This window comes from Dunckerocampus dactyliophorus, chromosome 5, assembly GCF_027744805.1.
Source record: "Dunckerocampus dactyliophorus isolate RoL2022-P2 chromosome 5, RoL_Ddac_1.1, whole genome shotgun sequence".
Taxonomy (NCBI): Eukaryota; Metazoa; Chordata; class Actinopteri; order Syngnathiformes; family Syngnathidae; genus Dunckerocampus; species Dunckerocampus dactyliophorus.
Genome location: NC_072823.1, coordinates 20,870,786 through 20,897,607, shown reverse-complemented (window position 1 = coordinate 20,897,607; position 26,822 = coordinate 20,870,786). Strand labels below are relative to the sequence as shown.

Sequence of the window (26,822 nt, the reverse complement as noted above, 5' to 3'; positions counted from 1 at the left end):
CAAGTGGTGCCAAAACAGGCTGCTGCATAACACAAAGGAAAAAAGGAGATAAAAGTGTACATAATTAACAAAATAAATGGTAAACAAGAAAAGAAATGGAAAATGAAATGATAAACTAGGTGTTTCCTACAAGATTCAGATCATTCATTGGATGAGATAATTCCATGGCTTGTTTTGTCTGAGGTAGACAAAAAAAAAGAAATCTACATTGTGAAATACTCCTTGCTGACCTTTTGAACCCACTCGTATACAAAATACCACAGAATGGAAGTTGGACTACCTCAAGTTCTCAGGTTTTGGAAAGGTGTGATACTACAGGTGTGCACGTCGGAAGGTGCTCACAGCAGGCGGTGCTCAGGTTGTTTGCGTGTATGCTCAGACACTTGAAAAGTTTGCAGGAACATTGCATCACACTCACCATTTGGGGCGGGTTGAGTCCAGCATCCGGGTACTGACAATGCACTGAATTTGACCATACTTATCAGTGTGAATGCACTTATGCACTCAAAATGCTAAATGTAAGTATGGAAGTGCACAAATTGAAACAGCCTGTGAAAGTTGAGCAGCACCTGCCAGGAAGTCATGCATTGATGTCCGATGCTTGAAAACCCAATTAAAATATTCAGCATAAAAATCAAAATGAAGAGCAGGACGTCTTTTCCTAATCTCCCATTACACGGTATGAGCTTTGTTAGAATGATAGGCATTTAATTATGGTGGATGTCATTACTCTTCTCACACATAACACTGAGGGGACAGCTCGAAGTAGATTTTTTTTTTTTTTAATTGAAAATGTGGCAACAAAGCCACAGTTCTTCCAACCCGACCGACCCACTCACCGCTCACATCATTAGCCGACCTGCACTGAAACTCACAACACAACCGCCAACGAAAGGAAAGGGTTACGCAACTCAAGGAACAAGGAAGGAACGACCGCAACAAATGAAAGTGGCAGCAATGGAGTGTGACTTCATTAGATACATTACACATGTGAGCGTGACATACAGTACCTAAGACTATGGGAATGGACTCTTTTCTATTCAACGGTTCCATTGCGAATCAAGAATGACTGTAATGCAATACCTCTTCGCCTGTTACACATGATAAGCATTACCTTTCATAATAAAAAAAAAAAATCGATAAAAAGACTGGAAAATAATCCACTTAGTCAAAACACGTGGCTTCACGCAGGTCATAAAGATTTATCATATAATGAATGCATTGTGATCTGGCGCTGTGTTGCAAATAAGGAAGAAAAACAGCGAGGGGAGTCCAGCTCTTGACAAAACCGGCAAAAAGAGACATTTTTAAGTAAATACTGCAGTGTGACATGATAGCATATCAGCAACATTATATGCATTGTAAATAACATTGTCTTCCCGTCATAATGTATAGAATTCAAAAAGAAAATAAAAGTATGTTTTCGTCCCTTCCAAATTGTTCTACCGAAACACGAAAGATGGACAGCAGTGTGTCTAGATCCACTCTACACAAGCGTATTGAAGTGTACCACTGGAAACATGAAAGGGTACTAAAAAGTGGGATGGTTTGAGTTAGGGATGCCCCGATCCACATTTTTTGGTTTCCGATCCGATCCGATTGTTTTATAGTCTTGCCGATTCAATCCGTTACAGATCTTTTTTTGTTTGTTTGCTTTTTTAATAATAATAAGCTTTAGTTACACACATGAATTTGTGGACTTGAATATGGTTATGAAAATATCTCTTCAAAGCATTGAAAATTATGCAACCAAAGTATTGCTGAATTTTCACAGCATGACCAACCACATTGTTTGGCTTTTGGAACAGACAGGTCCAATAAAAATAATCCAATAAAAGTCCATCCAATAAAAGATAAAATTGGAAAAAATGTGTGTGCAAAATGCTTCCAGGTTAGGACTAATCATTGGACATGGTTATAGATCAATTTGTGGTATGATTTAGAATATATGACTTTTTTTTTTTAACAAGCTCTCTTAGGGCCCTATGAAATCCGTTTAATTTTTTCCCAAACTCCATTTTTTCCATTTTAATTTTTTAGAATTCAGTTTTTTTTACCTTTTCCACTTATTTTACCAGCATAGAGTGCGTATTATTTGGGTTAGTGAATAAAATACAAAAGTCCTTACATTTATTGATGCAATACACTACTGGCCCATTTTGTCCAGTAATTGAAAAATGGACGTAGCTTAGCTAACTTTTCTAATGGGATGTCAGCCTCAGCACATATTGCTACAAAATCTTCAACAAACTGCCCGTGCTTGTGATTAAGGAAGATGTAGTCACAGATGAATTCCAATTGTGTTTTTAATGACACCCTTATTTTGTTGACACAACTAGACAAATGTGACAAAGAGCGCTCTTATTTTGAAGGCGGGAATGTGTTGTGTGTGTTGACAATGGCAACTGACAGTTGATACGTGCAAGAATAAACGTGCGTCTCATCTTTTTTCACTCAGAACCTGCACATCGTCAGTGGCCATTGTAAAATGGTCCTTACATTAAAGCAGTAAAACACAACATGGTGAAAATATACTCATCCAGTCTGAGTCGCGCACACACACAGCTGCAATAGCTAAACTAAGCAAACCCCGCTAGCTTCCATGCACGCTCCGTAAGAGAGCATGAATGTCCATACACGATTTTTCGCTGCCGTTTCGACATGTTTAGTAGTGTTTGTGTGGTCCCTATTATAAGCGGCAGAGCGGCGCTTCCCGTGCAAGCTCTCTATACCATGACGCAGCAGTCCAGTGAGAGGAAACTACCGCTGTCGCTACGGAGCTGAATATCCAACGTCCAACGTGAAACTACTGTCACCGCCGACATGTTTGCATGGTGGCGTTGCGTTTTCTTCTTCTTGCGGGTGGCACCTACCATGTTGGAGTGCAGCTCAGAGTTACGAACGTGATACGGCAAACGGATCGGAACGATGTCATGGCAGAAGCCGATATTATCCAATCTTCACAAATACAGCAGATCGGCAGCCAATCCCGATCCTGAAGATCGGGACATCCCTAGTTTGAATTGGATATTTTGGGGATCCTTTACAATAGAAAGGCATTAAAACTGAGCCAAACAGTAGCGCTTGGAGAAAACTAGGCTTATTTCTGGTCTTGTTCGTGGTCTCGAGGGGTTTTCAAAGTGTGGCACAGAGAACATAATAAGTCTCACGCCCAGTGTTTGTATGATTCGTTTTTTGCTCAAAATTTTGTCTTGATTTTCGTATACTGTCTCTTTTGTACAATATTGTGCATTACCCATGTCCATGTACTTTATAATTCCTCAGAACCGAGTTCCCAGACAAAGCACCCTTTGCGTTGGAGCCTCACTGTTTGTGCATTTTTTTTTAAATTGCGTACAACTTCCACATAACCCACCATGGGGCCAAAGAAAGTTGAGTGCCAGCAATTTCATGAAGAAGGTGAGAAACACTATTACATTCAAGAAATAACTCATCGTCGAGTACAAAGATGGCGTCACAGCCCCTCCACTTTCTCTACTCCTCGCCAACCAGTTCTCAATAACGGTAAATATGATTTACCATCATAATTCGTCAATTATTTCATATTTCTTCATATTTGTGGGTGTGTGGAACTAATTAAGTGGCTTTATATTATTTCCTATGTGAAAAATTGCCTCGGTTTTCGGCAGACCTTTTGAAACTAATTCAACTGTAAAACAAACGCTGCACTACTGTATTGGAATGCATGAGGCAATCCAGAAAATGCCCAGTGGGCTACATTGTGGTTGTCTACAACCTTTGATGACTTGTAACAGTATTGAATCTCATTAGATTGTGCACGTGTACCTAATGTAGTGTCTGGTGAGTGTTGTATTTGCCAAATTAACCAGTCGGAAACAAGACGCTGTTTATAGTTCTTTGCTCTTTAAACAGATGGCCGCGTTGTATCTCAAATTAACTTCTTGCATAAATTTTACAGGAGACTACACACATGACAATGAGGTAAGGTGGCTAATAGTGCGCCATTTTTACAAGCTGACCTTTCAGTTTTGGTTACTGCTTGTTGACGGAGTGGCTTAATATTTCATAATAGAGTTTAAAACCATATGTTTAGAATGTCGCTTCACCTGCTGAGCTTATTGCCGAGATTGTTCACTGGAGCGCTCACTTTACAGCCTGGTGATAACCCACTGCAATTTACCAACACTGAGCCACTGCAGCTTACCTTTTTGCAACATATAGAAACATATTCGTCAGCAGAACGCACAATGTGTTAAGGGTGCGTTCATACTTGTAGTTCCGTTCTCTGGTCTGGACCAAAAATTTCTGCATGATTTTTGCTATCTTTTTAACACTGGTCCGTGTATTTGGTCTGTGTAGCGTTCTCATTTGAACTCAAGGGAACCGAACCGCACCAGGGTTCGGATGATGGTGTTCACACTTGACCAAACAAACCGTATGAGTGTATGCCAGCTGGTGCACCTGATGCCTAAACAGTCGCGCTGGACATCAAGTTGACAGCTCTGGCTTTTAGCTCGATGGCTAGTGCCCTCGACTCTCATTCTGCAGACCCTGCTTCGAGCCTGGACGGACCACTCAGGTTACACTCGCACAGCCATCGCGCTAGAGTTCCTTTTAACCGAAACAAACGTGACAATGTGAATGCAGCCTACATTGAATATAGCATGTTTAGTAGCCTTAGTATTCTGCGGAATCAGGCATGAGAGCAGCTTCAGCCTCTAAAGCTGATTCACAAGCTGCTGAGAGCATTCAGTGGCAATGATATTGACTCCAAAAGGTGGCGCTAACACTGAATATATAAAAAAAACCATCCACAATGTATCTTTATGTGTCTAAAGGTAAAAAACATTATTGATCCTGCTGAGTGACATTTTCTTATCTTTCTCTTGCTTATATATATATATATATATATATATATATATATATATATATATATGTGTGTGTGTGTGTGTGTGTGTGTGTGTGTGTGTGAGTGTGAGCGTGAGTGTGTGTTTGTTAAAAGAGGGGGTTGGGGCGTCACTGCATCACAAGCCTCGAGACAAGAGGGTGGTTGCCGTGGAAACCTCAGGCTGAAAAACTCAGCAGCCGGACGATGTGGAAGGAAGGCGGTGAGAGAAAGAGCCTGTGTGTAATGGAAAAAAATTGGAGGGCAACATCCTGAGGGCGGCAAGGAAAAGTAAAACCGAGAAAAGGAAAAAGAGAAGGTGATGGAGGGAGGATCCTATTTAAGTTAGGGACAATGGGGTCATAAAAGAGACAATTTCACAGATGGTGTGACGCCGATCAGAGGTTGAAGACTCACAGGGAACGGTGCGCAGGTACAGGTTGTCTCGGATGATCTGCTGGTGGTCGTGATCCACAGAGCCTTTGGAGAAGCGCAGGTTGAGGTAGTGCCGCAGGTCCTTGTCAACAACCCCCCCTAAACAGAGGATAGTTAGAGGGTTAGAGGTCTCAGCAGTGGACACAGCAAAACCATACTGTAGACACCATGGTGACAAACCTGCCTATCTTCAATCACAAGCCACATACTTACCCAATCACCCCCACTGCAATAGAAGCACACATTAACCAGTTTGGAGAAGCTAACAACTCTGCTTATTCATATATAAATCCATGTAACTCGTGTAATTGGGCTAAAGAAAATATCAGGGTTCTTTGCTTACAGCTGCACGGTGGCCGAGTGGTTAGCATGTTGGCCACACAGTCAGTACAGTCTTAAGTGTCATAGCTCCACAGGCCCATTTTAGCAAGTCAGCGGCTATAATATAAGTACGTAACTGTATTCCTAACAATATTAGGTACACCTACAGAGTTCCATGACATCTATTAGAGTTGTTTTGCCTGTACCGATAGACAGCCGTGTTAATGGCAGACTTTTCAGAATTTTCAATACAGCTTTTGTACTGGACCTCATTAAGTGTTCCTGTGTGTCCTTCTCTTGGCGTTGTCATCATCAAACTCTATTACAATACATTGCAAGATGATGCACAATTTCTTCCTTTCTAAAGCCAACTATTCTGTGACACCATGGTAACAGTTTGGGTAAAAGCACTCAATTATGAGACTCAGCTCAGGTGTATGCTTAGGTTTTTGTAGTTGGTTGCGAGGGGGGGGGTTCATCAACCTAAAAGGAAAAGCAACAAAGGCACACACACACACATACACACACACAAACACACACACATATCAGAAAGCATGGCAATTGTGTAAACGAGTCATCCCCTTTGGCAGTAAAGTGCGATGTCAGCAGGTACAGTGACAAAGTCCTACAGAGGACAGACGACCAATACCTCATCTTATATTCCCAGGGTTTCCGCTACATGTAATTGATCGTGGCGGCCTGCCACTACACAATAAAAGCTGCCACACCTTGAAAATTAACTTGAAAACAATGTTAAGTAATATATTGTATGAATGTATTTTCTGCATATGCTATATAGATACATATATAGGTTATTATTTACGCACAAATTCACCACAATTATTTTGAAAACAATTCAAAGTTTCTCTGTGCCGGAATTGCACCGGAATTGCTTGTCTGCCGTGTCGGCACTTGCTCATGTCGCGGCACTAGTGTCTTGTGTTGACATTCACTGTGTTCCTTATTATCGTGCAAAAAAAAAAAGTCCATAAAATGTTAAAATGCGTGATCTCTCCCGTTTCAATCTCATTCGACTTTCTGTCGGCTTTTTCTGGCCTCTCTGGTAGTAGCTAGCTAGATCATGGGCGAGCTAGAAGTGGCTATCACATTTAGGCTAACTTACTTTATTAACAAGTGTCCCCTAAAAGTCTTGCTCTCTTGTTATCATTATAACACTTATGGCTTGTCTCCCAAACACTCGATGTGTGGCTGAGTTTTTCAACAAACACGTAATGTGTCCAGCTTTAGACAGTAATGCTATCACACTCCAACAGTTACTGTAGCTCATATGCTAGCGGTTGCTCATCAGTTGATGTTGAGTAGTTCACCAAAGAATATTTGCTTCACCTCTTAGTAGTTTTATAAGTGTTCTATTCAAAACATGACACCTGTATTTAATGACAAATGAGCACACTATGAGAGATGTATGATGAGATGTATTTTTTAAATAAACTATAGTTAAATTTAGGCAGTCATATAATAGCTCACCTCTCCTTTCTTTTTGTCAAAAAACTCTCAATTTATACTCTTACAGGACACATTTCTATAACAAAAATATTTAAATTATTTTATTTTGTTAATTGTTATTTTGAACTAATTGATTGAACAATAATTTCCCATGTATTAGTTTTACTCTAAAACAGGCATCAAATTAAATTTAGGTCTGTGTCAAATAGTACAAAATGTAGCACAGTCAAACCTGTCTTAGCGGCCACCTGTATAGAACGGCCACCTGCCTATAGAGGCCACTGAAAAATCCCCCGCAAAAAATTTACACGTTATAGACCCTGTGTATAGCGGCCACCTGTCTAATGCGGCCAGCGGCCACCCATTTTGTATCCCTTGGTCAATCAATATCTGACCGCATATAGCGGCCAAAATGCCGACTCAAGCAGAAGCTTCATGCACGAAAAAGTTTCGTTTTTTAAGCAATGAAGCCGTCGTGTGTAGACTTTAATTACTGAGTCCTAGCTCAGTCACAATCATTCACAAGATCCACACAAACTGTCAGTTGTTCCACATAAAAAAAGCCGTCTTCTTTGGAGCTTGTTGCAGACAGTGACACCGTTTATTTCCTGGTGTGAGACAATGTGCACTGGTCAATACTGTAATGCCCCTTGTTGTGGGGAAGGAGAGACTCATGTCGATGCACTTTAATCGCTTTATTAACAGCGGTTTATTAACCTAGTTGTTCTTTACAACTTTTATCCACAGTCCCACAGTGCCCTCTACTGGTCAACATGTAACAGTATAATTATATGTATCTGCAAACACAACAAGCTTCTAATCACAGACATGTTAATATGTGCGTGCACAAATTCAAAATGGCCGCCAACCTGTCTATAACGGCCACTTTTGCCGTTTCCCTTTAGTGGCCACTATAGACAGGTTTGACTGTACTTTTGTACTAACAGCCACATAGTACTGACTTTTGTTAGTCAGGTAACAAAAGGCTCAACATTTTAAACTCTCACTTTAAGTGCTCTCAGCAACTTTGCCATTGAATTAAGTTTTGCAATGTTCTTGGTTCATGTTCTGCTGGCTGTTGAAAAACGTTAAATAAATAAGTTGATACATAAATAATTAAGTCATTAAAAAAATATTTGTCATAATAAAAAAACATTGCAGACGCAGCAGTGGCACAATACAGCGGCGGCAGTCCCATGTAGCCCACCACCACAGCTTCAGAAAATGCTAAGGGAAACCCTGATTCCTGTAAAAGATAGTGCCTTTCTTATTGATTCAGTGTATGGACAAAAGTCTTGGGACACTCATCAGTCACTTAACTAATCAATAAGGGGTAAATTTAATTTCTGAGAAAAAAAAACCCTAAATGCTACAAGAATAAATTGGCAAAGGTACAAGAAAAAAACGTCAAAATAACTAATTAAATAATAATTAAAAAAAAATTCTGTGTAAAATTGAGATTCTTTACCATCGTTAAAATTGTTTTCAGAAATATATATTTGTTTTTCATTTGTGAATCAGAAAGTTACGAGCATAAATTTGCAATGGTATGAGAGAAAAACATTGTCAAAGTAACAAATTGTCTTGCCAAATTTCTAGACTTCATCATCACTAAAATCATAAGTTAATTTTTAAAAGCAATCTTTTTTTCCTTTTAAAATTACAACATTGTTTCCGGAAAATCCTTACTTTAGGTATCAACTGGAACCCGTTTTTGTCCCAAAGACACTTTGGGACAAATTCTATGTTTCCAACTTCACACAAGCTCTATGGACATGTGGATGAGTTTGATGTAGAAGAACCCCATCCAACACTGTTTTGGGGTGACACAGACTACAAAATGTTGTAGACGCTGCAACTCCATATTTTCACTTCTTTTTGGTTCAACAGCCGGGTGTCCCAATACATGTGCCCACCAAGCATGATATCCATATTTACCTCCTTCCTTCATGCCAACAAGTACCAGGGGAACCAGACCTGGAAGCAGCACGGAGGAGAACCCTACCTCCTCTAAGGAACACAATGTCATCCAACGAGCAGGAGGGATGATGAGGTTATGTGCTTATACCAAATGACAAACATGTCTTTGTCACTCATGCGTACCCCATCGCCAGATGTCTTGACAGCACTACAGGGCTAGCGGCGAAGATTAATGCCGCGATTAGCCCTCTCGCCGACAACACGCCGTTAACATGGATGGTCACGCATCCTAATGGTAACATGAGGAAGTTGTTCATTTCTAGTGCTGTTGTCACTGTTTAACTGAAGCTTCCTCTGTTTGTCATCCAACACAAAACCAACAGAGGTCATTACAAGCAGGGAAAACAAAGGCACACACAGAAAATGACCTTACTGCTGACAAAAGCACACATATGAGCACAAGCACACACACATATGTTGAGAGATAACAGTAGTGCATTACAAGCACCTCATCTGCATCCAGCCCAGATGTTGATCTACACAAAAATAATCCAGGTATACATCCACAGACACCCCGAGCGTCTTCCCAAACGTCCTCTATCCTCGCCAGCACATCCTCCTTCTCTTTTCTTCTTCTTCTTCTTCTTCACCGAGTCCTCCTTGTGCTCCTCAGCTGCAGCTCAGCTGGCTGCAACCAAATTTAATCCCAGAGAGGAGCACGGCGATGGCGCCGAGGAGGGGGAGTGTGCACAGGGGGTCGTTTCTGGAGGAGGAAGAGGGGGGGAAGGGAGATGCAGAGAGAGAGAGAGAGAGAGAGAGAGAGAGAGAGAGAGAGAGAGAGAGAGAGAGAGAGAGAGAGAGAGAGAGAGAGAGAGACGAATGCGGAGAGAGACGACGGCCATCGGGAAGAGAGGAGACAAGGAGAGGGAGACATGCCAGCGGGAAGCCGGGGAGCAGCACAAGGCCGGAGTGATGGCGTGGTGTGGCAGCACCACCCGTCTGCTAAAGGCGGTACTGCGCTGCTCTCTTTGAAGTGCAGATGCAGCTACATGTGGTAGATGACCACAATGCATCCCACAGGACAGGGGGGGCAAAACCCCAGCTGTGTCTCACTTTGCTCACTTCCATACTTACACTTTTTGCGTGCATGAGTATGTTCACACTGAGAAGTATGTTGCAGTATGAAGGATGTAGCACTCTTCACACCCCAAATGGTGAATGTGCAACGACAGACCCTAACCACCCTCAATCATCGTCATCTTGGCTACTAAGCAGAAGGGGAAGGACTAACTCAACCAAATTCCAGTAACTGCTCCAGTTACTGCGTAAAACAGTAAAACCGGGAAAAAAAACTTGCACCCTCAGGAGAAAAGTACACAGTATACATAACATACATATTGAAGTGTACTGAAGTATTCCATTAGAAACAAGTACAGAAATCAATCAGGACATTAACTTATTATCTTATTACTGAGCTAAATGGAAATATGAGCTTAAATAGCATGAGATTATGCACCAAACAAAAGCTGGCACTCAGCACAGAGCTAGCAACATTATTAAAGCTCACCTCTATGCATTAATGCACAGCATTAACATTTCTGAACAAGGACGGTGTGAAAGGAAGAATAGAAAATACACGTCTGTCTGCGCAGCATCGGAGAAAGTCATACACGTGTGTCAACCTTCTGACTTGTGTAGGGCTGTTTACTTGAGGCGTTCAAGTGCACAGGTAACTCTCAGTATTAAGCATTAAAGTAGCCACATTGTTTTTAATTTTTATTAACGTATCCTGTACGACATGTACCCCACTTTGGGAACCTCTGTGTTAGAGTGTAGTTGGGAACTTAGTTTCAGTCTACATAAAAGAATTTAAAGTAAGAAACCAATGTGAAAATGCTCCAAAAAAACCTAAATAGTCTTTTGTATGCTCTAATATAAATCCAGTGTATCCCAGTGAGACACAATAATGTGTGTATTAAAGCAAGTGTCTATTTTTGTGTGTGTTAATGTGATGGTAGCCAGCTGCTCCCTGACGTTCCTCAAATACTCAGCATCTCACCCACCAGATGCTCCCCGCTGCGTGACCTTGCATAGACGTCACCGATGAGAGCGAAGACAAAACTCACAGCTGCAGACGCCAGCGAGGACGCCTCCAGCACCAATTTTGTCCAAATACAAGACTAACATAAACAAACACCAGCAAAGGAAAAACACACCATCATGATAATTCGATGGCAGCGCATTCGGTGGAAGCTGTCGTTTTGTAGAGCGGCCGAATATCGCGGCCCGCAGACGAGAAGGGGAAAAGATGACAGCCATAATCCATCACAAAGTCATCAAGGCAGACGGCAATGAGCTCAAGCTTCAGCTCAGTGGAGCACCACACTACACGCATGGCTTCTTGTCCATCAATTGATCTTGCCAAAAAAGGATGAAAACAAAACCTAGACAAGCTTAAGCCAATGTTAGTTAATGCAGGCACGAGAACGTTACTATCCATCCATTTTGTATACCGCTTGTCCTCATTAGGATTATCTCTATAGCCAACTTCGGGCAAGAGGCGGGGAAACACCCTGGACTGGTTGCCAGCCAATCGCAAGAGAACACAACGAATGTATTTGTTCTTATTACAATTAGGCAGCAGAGGGCAGACAGAATCTACCTTTAGACGCAAACATGCAAAATGACAGGATGGTGACTTCTGTCAACACTTTTAACTCACAGTGACTCATTTCCTTTTACTAGCCCTTTTAAAGAGCTAAACAGCCTACTTCTTCCCCAACCATCGATTGTCCAGCACCCTAACATGCATGCTTACAATGCGGCTCAAATGCAAATAAGAAAAAGAAAAGTGCCATCATCAAAAAGACGCATTGAAAGGAAGTCTCATCATCATCATCATCATCATCATCATCATCATCAAGCAGGTAATGTTTGAACTGCGTACCTGACATGTGTTCTTGACTTCTGTTGCCAAGCAACACAAAAGACAGCAGCTTTGTTTACGCAGCACTTGATTTGCCTTCCACTGAGTGGCCATACTAATGAGTAACACACATTGTGCTCTCACTCTGTGCACACTTTTAAACAAAACCATTTTTTGGAGTGAACTGTTCATGGATTTTTATCAGACACATTAGAATAACATAGACACCGATACTGTTTACATGGGCATCTAATATAGGTAGATGGCTACTTTATTTCAAATAGAATTAAAACAAACAGCAGCAGGTTAACCTAACATGAACTCTGTTATTGTTACTTACTGTGAGCAGTCAGGCCGTTAAACACCGTGCCTCCCCCTCTTTTTCAAGGATTTGCATATTCTCCTCCTCAATTAACATTTATGTCTTTACCGTTTTTTTCTCCAAACGTTTTTTTCTTCACATAATTAATTTTTTTATATACACACACACATGCACACACACACACACGAGAGCGATAAAAGGAAATACAGCTTACCTGCTACGAGGCAATGACCGAATCGTGTTTCCATTTAGACTGGAGCAGTGATTTGGCTGCGGAACCCAACATCACCCCTCAATGACAAGTGACAACCCAAATTGTGGAAATTTTTCCAACTAAAACTTGGGATGGTACGGTATGATGATTAGTTTCAGACATGTGTAACAATTTACATTAAGGAACATGGTTACATTTGCACAATTCAACATGTCAGAAAAGGAGTTGGAAGAAGCACAGCTTATATTCATCTTATGCCTTCCCCATGTCTATTACTGATAACTCAATCAATCCGTAACTTTTACAATATTTGACTTTCCGACATTTGTCATTTACATTTTGTTTCACTTCCTGTATGAAAGGAAAGAATGGTGTTAAAAATATCAAGGAGCAAATTGGAGTTAAAATAATGACACTATAACCTTGTGCTGTGTTAAGGATAGAGAATAAATACAAATTGAAAAATGATAAATCGGGAATAAATTGTTAATATTAAATAGGAATTACAATCATTTTGAATTAGTAAAACATTAAATAAAAAAATTAAATAAAACATTGAGGACGTTGACACGTGTCAACACCCTTCTTAGATATCTTACAGTTAAAAGCCCAATTTGCAACAATTACTGTAAGCCTCTGCCGAGAGGGTGCTACATTTGTACTGTGCTTCAAGCATTATACAGTATATCGCCCTCTTCCTGGTCAGGAACAACACACTTTTATCCACAAATTCAAAAATTATTTGATCAAAAAGTGTGTGTAAAGGTTTTTAGCACATGGTATATCTGAGGAACTGAAAGGGAGCAACTGGACTTGGACCTGGATGAAGTGGAACAGCTTTAAGAACATCAAGCTCGTCCAGTTGCTCTCATTCAACTCCTCATATATCCAAAAGTACACCTCAAAGAGATTTAAATATACAAACGTAACTGTTTTTCGGATTAACTCAGCAGGTAAGTTACTTAGTAATAATAATAGGAGGTCCATTTCTTCTTCAGACCACCCCTCTGCCTGGGTCAACAGATCAAACTGGGCAACTGTGCCTGCAAGTCCTTATTGTGGGGGAAATTCTCCCATATAACCCGGCGTAAGCTTCTCCAGCAGACATAAAGGCTGCGTGTCGGATGGACAGTGTATTAAGTCCACATTCGGTGTCCTTCCGTTCCCGCTCAAGCTTGGCCAAGTCACCCATAACCATGGTACGCACCTCGTGGTGGCTTACCAAGGAAATAGCACAGAAGCAAGGTGCATTCACGGACATTGGCTCGTTACACTTTTTTTTTTTTTTTGCTGACCAGCGACCTACTGTTGGGTCGTGACCCATAAATTGAGAATCCCTGGACAAGACGGCAGATTATATTATACAGTGTTCCCTTGTTTATCGCGGGGGATTGGTTCCCAAAATAGCCCGCAATAAGTGAAATCCGTGAAGTAGCCAGCTTTATTTTTTCACAATTATTATATGTTTTAAGGCTGTAAAACCCCTCACCATACACTTTATAGACTTATCTCAGACAGGCATTAACATTTTCTCACATTTCTCTCATGTTTAAACACTCTCAAAGTTCAAATTTCGTTTGAATTTGAACGATCAACCTACTAGACACAAGGAATTAAGTGATTCACGCGTATTTCCCTCCTATGACCATTCCTCTTAGTCCTGGCGTGGTTCGGCTGTAGCGTTTTTGTATCCTTGTTAAAACATATTGCTCCTGTTGTCGTATTTTACTCACACCGTTAACTTCTTCTGTTTCTTCTATTGTTATTGTTAGCAAGCAGCTCACCCGGTTAGCTAGTTTGGTAGCCATGGCCACAACAGGAGACAGCACGAAGGAGATTGATTGATTGATTGATTGATTGATTGATTGAAGCCAATCAGGATGCAGAAGTAAATGGGTGATGCAGACATAAGAGAGAGAATAATAGAGAGGCTAAAGCACAGAACTACAACACTCAACTTCCCACAATGCAATTTTTAAAGGGCCAGGCTCGGCCTCTAACAGTGTTCATACCCTGTAAACAAAAAAAAGGACTAAAATTGCACTTTCAAAAATCTGCGAAACAGCGAGTCAGGGAAGGATGAACCACAATGAAGCCAGGGGAAAATTGTATTTTTTTTTTATCCACTAAATGGTAACGGTAAATGTTTGTTTGTTTAGACATGCTTAGCAAGTTACAATAAGGAACATAACATGTTTATCCATCCATGCACAAATCAATATGTTTGAAAAGGATTGGGAAGAAGCAGGTCCCTTTCACCATGTCACTTCCTATTTTTAATTTTTTTTGTTGTTGTTTTTGTTTTTTTATTTACAGAAAGTAATGGACAATGTGTAATAATACTAGATGGATTGTGCAGTGATGGAAGAAAAGTGTTAAATAAATATATAAATCGGTAAATAAATAAATAACACATATACATAAATATATAATAAAATAAATAAATACATAATAATTAAAAACATAATATAACAAGATAATATTTATTGTATTTCTTTTCATTTATTTAGTGAGTTATTTATTTCTCATCTGTGTATTTATATTACTTTATCTATTATATAATTACCTCAAATCTATCTATTCATATATTACTGAACAAGCTATCCACAAGCTTGAGCAACTGTACTATCAAACATTTTCATTATTTTCATTCACTATTAAATTCACGATACAATAAATAAATAGTAAGAGTAAATGTATTATATACTATAAATTAATTTAAAATTTTCGGACATGTTGAATTGTGGAAGTGTAAAGGTGATACAAATTGCAATACAAATTGTTCTGCATGTTACAAATATACTAAATCATTATCATTATAATGAATAAATAAATGGATAAGTACTGTAGTAAAAAGTGACTGAAACATTGTATAATATATAAAAAATGCAGTATACAGACTAAGCAATAACATGATGAACAAAATATGGCTCGAGCAAAAACAAAATTACTGACTCGACTCATTGTAACATCATGACGGGTGCCCTGACTGGTCCAACAATATGTAAGAACACTAAATGAGGTGATGCAGGGTTGCCATGGCAAAGGCAGAACTGCTGTTTTCCTCATTACAAGGCAGCGTAGCATCACGGTTGTTTTAAATGACCACACATTGTTTCCTGTAGGAGACCCTCATCCAGCAGAGCAATGAGCGTTGAGCATTTTGTCTGATTGGGGAAGGCGTAATTAGGCACGACACTTTCCCAGGAGGCCGAGGGAGAAGTGCAGTCAGGCCACGTTGAGTCTTGCAGCTTTCTGCTAACTTTAACTGCTAAAAAAAAGAAAGTGGAAAAAAGCCTGTGGTCACACTGCAGGAAGGAACACATGGCTGCATGCTTGCAAAGCAGTCACCAGTCGTACTGTACATGCACGCATGTATTGTCTCACACATGCACATACGCAAATGAACTAAGCTAAGGAAAACACACACAGTGAGCAATTTTAGGTTGACGTGTGTGCTGCTGCTGCGGGTGTTTGGGGAGATGGTTATTTACCAGAGCGGTTGTCATGGAGAACAAAAAGTGTTTGTGATCGATAGCTTGCCGCACTCCCACGAGAGGTCAGCGGGGTCACAGAGTGGTAAGAAAATGGGGGGCAGGAGTCACACTGACAACAGTATGGCTGGCAAATAATGAGAATATACTGTACTTACTTCTATCTGCTTAGGCAAAGAACTTAGACAACACAGTAGATCCCCCTGAAGATGAACACTATAGCTATGAAGCACTAAATGCAAACACAAGCCACTCTAACTGCTCCTCCTCTGGTCTTGTACACACCATTTTGCTTGTCCTATTTAGCTACATGAGAAAACACACATTTTCTGTACAAGGGTGAAAAGTAATTGTTATAGTTTTAATAAGGATTTTTATATGAATATCTACAGTACTTTTAAAAAATACTGAAAAAGTGTGATATCTGACACAACACTTTTTGTGAGCATAAATAAATTATGTGTGGTGGATATCATAATAAGTTTTGTTCATTTTTATGAAAAATGTGTGACGGCTGTGGAAAACTATACTCACAAATGGTGAAGCTAAATAAAATATTAGTTCTGTCGTACATACATATATATATATATATATATATTCTTGCTTTTGCATATTGTAGCTCTACTTAAAACCTCATTAAGATCCAAATGTGCAAAATGAAAATTCTAGCAATTTTTCAACTGGTCTTAAGATTTTGATCAGGAGTGTATTTGAACTAAAAATATGGGAAAATCTGCAAAAAAAGGATGCTATGCTGGCCAAGAAGGGCCAAGCCTTTAATGTGGCTTGTGGGTCATGACTGGTTTCTTTTTTGAAATTCAGGCTTTATTTTGTTTGTTTTTTCCACATATTTCAAGAATATTTTTTACATCGTTTGCTTTGTAAGACAAGAAGAAAAAACAGTAAGAGTCTCCTGAGAGAAAAGACACATGCACCATCTTTCTCTACGTCCAAAAGATGGCTGCGGGTTAGGAGAAGACTCCCAGTGAGGACCCTGAGGCAGCGGAGGAAACAAAGTGTGGTCAAATAAAAAGGCGCTATCGAGAAAGATCTCAGGTTCCACACTGTCAAGCAGACGTGTCAGTCGACAGCTGCGATCGATGTGGTAAAGCGGTGCCATGGGAATGGTCAGGAGGATGGAGCATGAGAAGCAGAACAACTACTGAAAACGGAGAACTTTGATGGGATTTGGAAGTTTAAATCCACAGAGGTCCATGTGGGAATACAACCATATGGGAATCTTAAATACTTTGCAGTGAAAAATAAGACCATAATAGTACAGTAAACATGTTGTTATGATATGGAAAAGTGACTTTTTAATTACAGTATGTTGTAACTAGGGATGCTCTGATCAGGGTTTTATGCTGACGATTACAATCATCCAGGTCTGAAATCGACCGATACCGATATCGATCATATGGATTAATTACACATTTTTATATTTATTCATGATGTGTTCTATTGGCTAGGTGTGCCGTATAAAGATTCAAGATTCGAGAGAGTTTTATTGTCATGTGCATGGTAAAACAGCAGTTATACTATGCAATGAAAATGTTATTCTGAAAGGTCAGCACAATTCCAAGGTTTCTTGACTTCCTGGGGGCCTAAAAAACAGGTAATTACAAATAAAATTAGTAATTAATTAATAAAGGAGGGGAGCAATGTGATTTTTTTTCCATGGGACGTGGAATTTCTGGTTGCACCCCTGCTACTGGCTAGATGATATGAATAAATGAACCAGAAAATCACATTAATTCAGACAAAAACATGTTTTGCTTACTTTTTGAAGAGAACATATCATTCGTGAAACTTACAGAGGATGAGACGCCTTCTTTAAGGAGACTTTGGATGTGAGAGTATATTGGTGAAGCTCTAGCAGGACTTCCAGGTAAGTGAGAGAGCACTCGGCAAACCCAGTGTCTTCCACCGCTGAGAAAGGCTACCGATGAATGCAATTATTTTTTGGGTTATTAGCTTAGCCTTCTGACTGTCACACACATACCGGCGAGTGTTAGACGTTAGCTGCCGTTTGACTGATGATCACACCATGAGGCTCGAAAACTCACCATACTCTGTCAAATGTTTGTTCTTCAAATGCCGTGTTAAAGCTCTTTAATGTCCTACCCCCCGCAAGATAGTTTTCGCGGCATGTGTTGGTAGTTAAGTTCCACACGGCAGACATGATTGTTTTTGTTTTGAAGGAAAGTGGGAGGCTGCCCAAGACGTTAGATAGGGCAAGACACTACACTGCACAAAAGGATCACTGCGAGCTGCTATTGTGCCATCGTCCATGGCCGATCGATCGGAGTACCCCTAGGTGTGACGGTAATATGTGTCACTAGAGCCCGTTTATGAACACCAAATGTATGAAAAATACTTCATCTCTCTCACTTGTTTAATAGACTTTTGAGAAAAGAGACCTTCAAACGCTCTCAAAAATCTCCTGCCTCATTGATGTGATAGCACCTCTGACCCACCCCTAGCTAGATGAGTCTGCCCCATAAATACGCCCATCACCCATCAAATACTCACCCCCATATATATATATATACCAAACAGTAAAATATGGTGGTGGTAGTGTGATGTGTCTGGGGTTGCTTTGCTGCTTCAGAACCTGGAAGACCTGCTGTGATAAATTGAACCATTAATTCTGCTGTCTACCAACAAATTCTGAAGGAGAATGTCCGGCCATCTGTTTGTGACCTCAAGCTGAAACCAAGTTGGGTTCTGCAGCAGGACAATGATCCAAAACACACCAACAAGTCCACCTCTGAATGGCTGAAGAAAAACAAAATGAATACTTTAGAGCGGTCTAGTCAAAGTCCTGACCAGAATTCCTCCACAGCGCTGTAAGAGACTCATTGCAAGTTACCTCAAACGCTTGAGTGCAGTTATTGCTGCTAAGGGTGACCCAACCAGTTATTAGGTTTAGGGGGCACTCATTTTTTCCACACAGGGCCATGTAGGTCTGGATTTTTTTTCTTCCTTAATAAAATAAAAAGTTTTATTTAAAAACTGCATTTTGTGTTCAGTTGTGTTGTCATTAACTAATATTTTCAAATTGTTTGATGACCTGAATCATTTAAGTGTGACAAACAAAAAAATAAGAAATCAGGAAGAAGGCAAACACTTTTTCACACCACTGTGTGTACTAATCTTTTTTCTCTCTTTAGATTTAATAGATCCGGAAATGACAGTACTTTCATTGTTTTTAATTGTTTTTTGAAATATTATTTGGTGTCATGAGTACTATAAGATCAATATCCCTATCAAAATATTCAATACAGTTTTCAATACATCCCACAGGTGTACGTAATGCTGTGACCTATAAGTGTATGTCGTGTTCAATATTAATTTGACCTCATCTACTTGTTCACGTGTCCTAGTTTGACTTCATCACTTTGAGTTTCGTGACCTAGAAATCCTCCATGGGTCCATACAGTACGTAGGCGTGCATTAAAATGTATGTGCACAGTTTGTGCGTGTACGTGAAAAATGTTCCAGCAGTACTCCTAGTTGTATTACTACAGCAGACAGCCGGGTCCATTATTAATCGTAAATGACACAGCCTCTTGGAAAAGGTCTTAATATTGATCCCCCCATCCTCCCAGCACCCTGAGACTGATCCTAATGATGATGTTTGTCCGCGTCTTTCTCATCAGCGCCGTAATCAAAACCAGGCACACATTTTACGACAGCCGAGCCATTACCAAGAGAAACAAGCTCGTAGCGCAAACTGGACTTTTAGATTAAAGGGGATGGGGAGGGTTATTGGAATGGCCAGCCTAATTTTCCTGACAGCAACCAAATAAAAGTCTCCCTCTGCCACCTTAATGTCTGTGCTGAGGAGATAAGTTGAGCAGGAGGTGGCTATCTGTGATGGTGGAGACTGATAGTTCAAGCAACATGCTTCTCAATGTACTGTAAGAGATGGCTTGTTATGTGGAGACTGTTGGTGAATTTCAGACCTTACCCGAGTTTATGTTTCACAAAGTTATATTTGTTTAAAGCGTTGATAAGTAAGGTGATGAAAGAATGTTCAGTCTGCCACATTCATTACAGGCCAATTAGATTAACAAAACATCCTAATATAATGAATGATCATGATAATTACAGCCCTTTTTTTCTGTACGTAACACATAGCATCACTTTTCTTTGTGAGCACGACAATTAGGTCGGCAATAGGCTATGAAGGTTTTTTTTTAAATTTTGGACAAAAAAATGTGTAAATTCAGCAGAAAAGTAGCGGTGCTATGCTGGCGAAAAAAGAGGAGGTAGCTATTTACGTTGTTGAAAAATCAGTTGTGCTTAATGGCTGGTTGTGGTTTAATTCTAGATAGACTTACCAAAATGTGTGAAAATCTGAAAAAAAATAGGTGAACTGTTCTGGTGAAAGCAAGCCCTTGCTTGATATACCTCAAAAACATCAGTCCCACCGAACAGCTGGCCATAACTGGATTATTTCTGAAAATTATGAATGTTTTCCATCTTAAAAGGTGTAGACATCTGCAGAAAAATAGGTGTTATGCTAACAAAAGAAGGAGGAAGGTCTAGATTTAGTTCAAAAACATCAGTTCCACTGTATAGCTGGCTGTGACTGGCTTATTTTGTAAATTCATTTATTTTGACACAAAATGTGTAGTAAAACATCAGAAAATTGGAGTACTATGCTGGGGAAAGAAGTAGGGGTGTAACTATTCATTTTAATAATGATTCAATTTGTATGATGATTCATGGTTGCCGATACGATTCAGGGACCATATGGTTTCATTTAGAACGATACGATCCGAAATGATTCAGTAACTTTAAATCGATTCAGTAACCGTTTAGCCAAAAATTCAGCCAGTGTGACTGTGAAATAAATATTGGATACTAGACAGTGCAGTTGAAGTTTCCTAGATTCACGTTGTTTTTTGTAAAGGAAACAGGTATGTTTGTAAGTATGGCGACCAGTCCAGGGTGTACCCCGCCTGTCGCCCGAAGTTAGCTGTGATAGGCTCCAACATACCCCCGCGACCCTAATGAGGATGGATGGATGGATATAAACAAACAAGTAAACAACAATTAATGGCAAATGAATTCACATTTTATTTGAATACAGTGCAACCAACACTTCAGGTTGCATTAACAGGAGGTTAACCTTTTATGCTCTCATATTCAATATTCAATACATTTTCAGTAAAAGTATAGTAAGTGCAACCAACATTTCAACAGTAGGTTTACCTGCTACTTCTGCTTTTGTTTTTCAAAGTAAAAATAACAAAATATTAATATCAAAATAAAGTGCAACCAACATCTCTTCAGGTTGAATTAACAGTAGGTTTACCTGCTACTTGCTACTGCAAGAGGCGCGGAAGGTCAGCGTTGTGTAAAATCCCATGGTGCCTTAGTAGGTGGTTGGAGGGATTTCTTGTGTTGCTTTACTTGACCTTTACATATCCCACAAACAGCGAGCGACTTATTTAGAAGATCTCCCTCTTTGCAAAAGCCAAAGTATTTCCACACACTGGACCCCAATGGTGGCTTAATTATTGCTCACTCGCCATCTGCCATGCTACACTTTGCTGTCTGCTGGCGCGTGGCGATGACATCACAGACAGGCAGACTGAATCAAGTAACGTTTAACATCTTAATCATTAAACGTGCTAAAAAAAACACACATCCACATAAGACCTGCATAGCTTAAATCCAATGCTTTATTTCCTAGTATCGATGCAATTGATTCATTACCGTTTAAACGATGTTAGATCGATATATGTCGTCCGGAATGGCAACAGACCGATGTAGTTGAAGCACAGGAATATAAATCGATACAACAATGTAGTAGATGAGTGGTCCCCAAACTTTTTACAGTGGCGCACCCCTTCAGACATTTGACCTGAAGCCATGTACCCCCTGCTCCACACTTAAAAACATACACTTTTTTTGTATTAACTTGAAATATTGAACATAATTAATTGGTTAAATAATTTTATAGTAATTCCAGGTCAAAATTTTGTATTTTGCATGGTCACATTTTGATAAAGTTTCACATGAGCACTGATAAATAGGTAAGTAATCATCTTACATATCTTTTGTTCCAGTTTGATGTTGGCATCCTTCTGTTCGAACAGGTTGAATTTGAGCATCATTTTTTGTCCACTCATGATGGCTATGGTTTCAGTCTGCATATTGAATTAATACCAAATTGAAAGGAAAAGTTTAATAATCATGATAAAGCAGTATCTGAAGTACAAAAATACCAACAATAAAGCCTCATTTTAAGGGGGAAATCCGCACTCACAGTGACAAGTTTTCACCGCTGCACCGTGCGGGGATTGGAACACCCAATGTGTGTATTGGAACAATATAAACGAAATCTTCAAGATTAAACACTCTTAATGTAATAATTATGATTAATAATCATCACATTTACTTATTTGTTCATAAGTTGTTGTTCATAATTACCAACTTCGTGCTGTGTCTCTTTTCTGCTCCATTCTCCTTGCGCCGTGAGGCGTTCAAGCGCACTTGTAATTGCGACTGTTACGTGCTAGTTGTTTTTCATTTTTATTCACCCCCTATTACAATTGGCGTACCCCTGGGGGTACGAGTACCCTACTTTGAGAACCTAGGTAGTAGATGAATCGTTACACCCCTAGAAAGGAGCCTCAAAATACCGCTAAATTATATATTTTTTTAGGCTTAATTTTAATAATTTTGACCAAAATGTGCAAAAATCTGCAGAAAAGTAGGTGTGCTATGCTTGCAAAAGAAGTGGAGCAAGCCCTTGATGTAGCTCAAAAACACCACTTCAGCTGTATAGCTGGTTGTGGCAGCCTTATTTTTTCAACTCAATTTTGTTGTTTTTAACTAAAATATTGGAAAGTCTGCAAATAAATAGATGCACTATGCTGGCAAAAGAAATAAGAAGATCGAGATGGGGCTCAGAAACAGTCCTGCTGTCTAGCCAGTCGTGACTGGCTTATTTTGTAAATTCAGGCTTTAGCTTGACACAAAAAGTGCAAACATTGACAGCAAATTTGGATACTATGCTGATGAAAGAAGAAGCAAAGTCTTGATGAGGCTGAAAAACAACACTGTTTTACTGTACAGCTTGAAAGGCTTATATTGGCTTATTTTTTAACTCATGCTTTATTCATGCTGTTGCACTGAACACTACCTACTGTACATTTACAACAAACCTCATATTCCTCTCATTCTTTTTCACACCCCACCTTACTGTACTCTGACAAACTATTTACAATCAGGGTCCTCTCTTTTTATTTTTTATTATTATCACATCATATACTTTCATACTTTTTAAGCAGAACAACAAGCAGAAGAATGTTACATGTAATGTTAAAGCGACAGTTCGGAGTTTTTGAGATGAAGTTGTATGACATCCCTATCAGCATTGTAGTCCAATAACAGTGACTTACCCACTTGGTCTCCAAAGTCCAGTTCTAGTCAGATTTCTGTGATGAAAAATGTAGTTCCGCTTGGTTGCTGGGGACAATTAAGTAAAGAGTTTGGCTTCTCAAAACAATATGCATTCAAAAGATTAATACATCTGCGTCACAAAAATGCCTTCTCAAAAAAAATCAAACCTAAAACGCTTGGCGTTACATATGTCTCCTGCAGAATCCCTGCGCACTGTCGCCTGGGTGTATGTGACGAAGACACTCACATCTTCTTCTGATGTGGAACACATACGTAAACAAGAAGGCCGCGGCGCTCCGTCGCGGAAGTAGATGCGAGCGTCTTCGTCACATACACAAGAATGCACAGGCGAATACACAGGCGACAGTGCGCAGGAATACGGCAGGAGACAAACATAACTCAGAGCATTTTGTGAGGTCTGATTTTTTTGAGAAGGAATTTTTGTGATGCAAATGTATTAATCTTTTGAACGCATATTGTTTTGAGAAGCCAGCAAGAAGTTTTTACTTAATTGTCCCCAGCAACTAAGTGGAACTACACTGAACTACACTGCTAATGGGGATGCCATGCAACTTCGTGTCAAAAAATCCTAACTATCCGTTAAAATGTAAAATGAATTTCCACCATTAGGGGGTTACATTAAAATTGTCCATTCATTTTCAATGTGAAAAATGTCAGAAAATATAAAATTATGGAAAACGTGGGAATGTTTTTAAAAGTTCTGATAAATAGCCTACATGTCCTGATTAAGCTCAACATTTTGATATTGGAATGGTTTCAAGCGGATGAGAAATGTAATAGTAGACAAAAAAAACAGCAGAATTTGGGAATTTGAAATGTCAGACTGTAAAAATGAAGAGTGATTATTGAAATGTACAAAAACATCTCACATGACATTGCATGAAATAAGGGCCTTAGATGCAAAGCAGTATTAAGAAAGTCATTGGTTTAGATTGACAGTGTTTTATATGGTAAGAGGTACAGTAAAAACCAGCGGGGAGACATCTGAGGTGAAAGTGAATAATTCCAGCTGTGATTCTGAAGGAAGGCCTCCCTTACGGTATCATAATGATTCTACTCTGTGATGCTTCATTGGTTTGCTAATAGTCTAATAAAGTCTGTCCAAGGAGATTAAGGACTCTTCATGCCTTTGAATCCAAATGCAAATGACTTCAAATTCTGTTCCACTGTACTGACCTGCCAGCTCCTTTCCTTACTTTGTGGGCTACATGGGCGGCAATGTAACACCCAACAAGCCAAGGGAAAAAACTTTATCGATGTGATAGTCACCATAACAGTATTTTACAATAAAATGCCATGGACTACACAGAGGCGTTTTTGCAGACAGGCTAAACACTGTCCTCCTACGAAGAGAGTAACACTTCAGCACCACAGACAGCAGAAAGTCAGCATTAAAAATGTTCTGAAGACTGAATAACCTGCTACTGTCCTCTACTGGTGGCAAAGATCAACCGCTGTGTGACATAGACAATATGGAGCATACAATGGAAAAGAGTGGACCTAGCTTCTGGCTCGGTAGAAGCACCAGAAGCTCCCATATTGTACTGTTTTTCCACAATTGGTTTCAGAATGACAGTATGAGTGCCTCTTCTCTCACAAGTGAAGCAAACAAGTGAGGGAGATGATAGACTTTTATTCACATTTGGTGCTCATAAGCAGGCTGTAGGAACACATACCTGTACAGTATTACTGTGAGAACATAATTAAAGAGTTACTTTTGCATAATAGGAGACCTTTAAAATGCAGCCTTTCTAATGACCAGCAGGGGGAGATGTGTGTTCTAGACCATTGGTCCCCTACCCCCCGGGCCGCGGCCCAGTCATTTGGTACCGGGCCGCACAGAAAGAAAAAATAATTTCCATTATTTCTTTTTTTTTTATGTTTTATTTTGAAAAGTGGCCGGATTCTCTCTGTTACATCCGTCTCACTTGACGCTTGTCCATTGTGCGTGTGCTAACTTTATCTCATGCCGCACAGATAGACTACTACTGTATTTTTACCATTTTTCTTTCACCTCATATTTGGTGTCAAATGCTGATACTATGTGGGAATGCATAAAGGTAAGTTTTGATGACTTATTGAAAGCTAGTGTGCACATTTGTCTCAAGTTAATTCATGCTAGCACACTGCCTTTTACCACACACGTCAAACAGCGATGTAATCATCTCTCTGGAAAAACTTGGCTGGAACTTGAACTGGTGGATGGTGGGTCGGCATTCATTTTGTGCTTTTAATTTGATGTTATTCATGTCTTAGTTTTACACAATACATAATAAATAAGATAAACTACATCGCTATAATGTGCGGAACCCCACCCCCACCCACCATCCCACCCACCCCACCCCAGTCCGCGGGAGATTTGGAGATTTGTGGGAACACAAGCCGGTCCGTGGGTCAAAAAAGGTTGGGGACCACTGTTCTAGACCAGTGGTTCACAGTCGCGTACCCCTTCAGACATCTGACTGGATGTCATGTACCCCCTACTCCTGCACACTTAAAATACATAAACCACACAATGAAACATCTTTGATATATTATTAAATTTATTGTGACATTATGTTAATACAGATTGCTCATTAAGCCGATAACAATGACAACTACCTTTTATCTGTATAGGAAGTGAATGCACTCTATCCTTCTCCAGCAAAAGTTCTGATACTTAAAATGATCTGATCTGATCTCCTCCTGGTGAGCTCGAATATATAATCCTCTGTCCTGGCAGTCAAAATCATTCGTTCATTCAGCAGAGCATAATGATAGCTTGCATTTGGCTCGCTGCTCTCCAGTTGTCAAAAATAAATAAATAAAACGCTGGCTTTTCCTCTCTATGGAAGAGCGGCAGTGACAAGTACTGCAAGCGCTGACATTTCTATGTATTTAATTAGCAAGAACAATGATGTCATGCTGACAGTATAGACATAACAAAGGCTATAGAAAGTCATGATGTATAATAAGTGTTTCTGCAACATTATATTGTTGGTGACATGCTGACAAACAGGAACTGACAGGCACCATGATCCAACTCAGTGCATTCACTGAGTACACTCAGATCGTAGGCAGGGCTTGCGCACTAAGCAGTCTCATCTTAGGTTTTAAGGACGACAGCCACGGCTGCAAGAGGCACCTAGCTAGCTATCTCACGTAGCAACAGTCAAAAGAAATTTTCAACACACACCACACTTTCGGCCTTAAAAATAAGAGCAGTGCACGTCCTGTCCAATAGTGGTAATAAAATAAGGGTGTCTTTAAAAAATAGCTTAAATTAATAAAATGATTGCAATTGCATCTGAAACTACGTCGTCTTTAACCACAAGCACTGATATGATCGTTTGTTGAGGATTTTGTAGCAATGAAAAGTTAGAAAATACTGAGCAAAATTATCCAGTGAGGTATTGCCTCAATAAATGTAAGGA

The 26,822-nt window shown here is 39.7% G+C and overlaps 1 protein-coding gene across 7 annotated transcripts in view; it reads right to left on the bottom strand.

Moving 5' to 3' along the window:
* Nucleotides 1–26,822, bottom strand: part of LOC129181511 (membrane-associated guanylate kinase, WW and PDZ domain-containing protein 2-like) — a 133,875-nt gene that overhangs the window by 100,107 nt on the left and 6,946 nt on the right. For all 7 annotated transcript variants that reach the window (XM_054776797.1, XM_054776796.1, XM_054776800.1 and 4 more), the window contains exon 2: nucleotides 5,285–5,401. In XM_054776797.1, coding sequence (XP_054632772.1) covers nucleotides 5,285–5,401 — 117 coding nt within the window. The remainder of the gene's footprint in view (nucleotides 1–5,284; nucleotides 5,402–26,822) is intronic.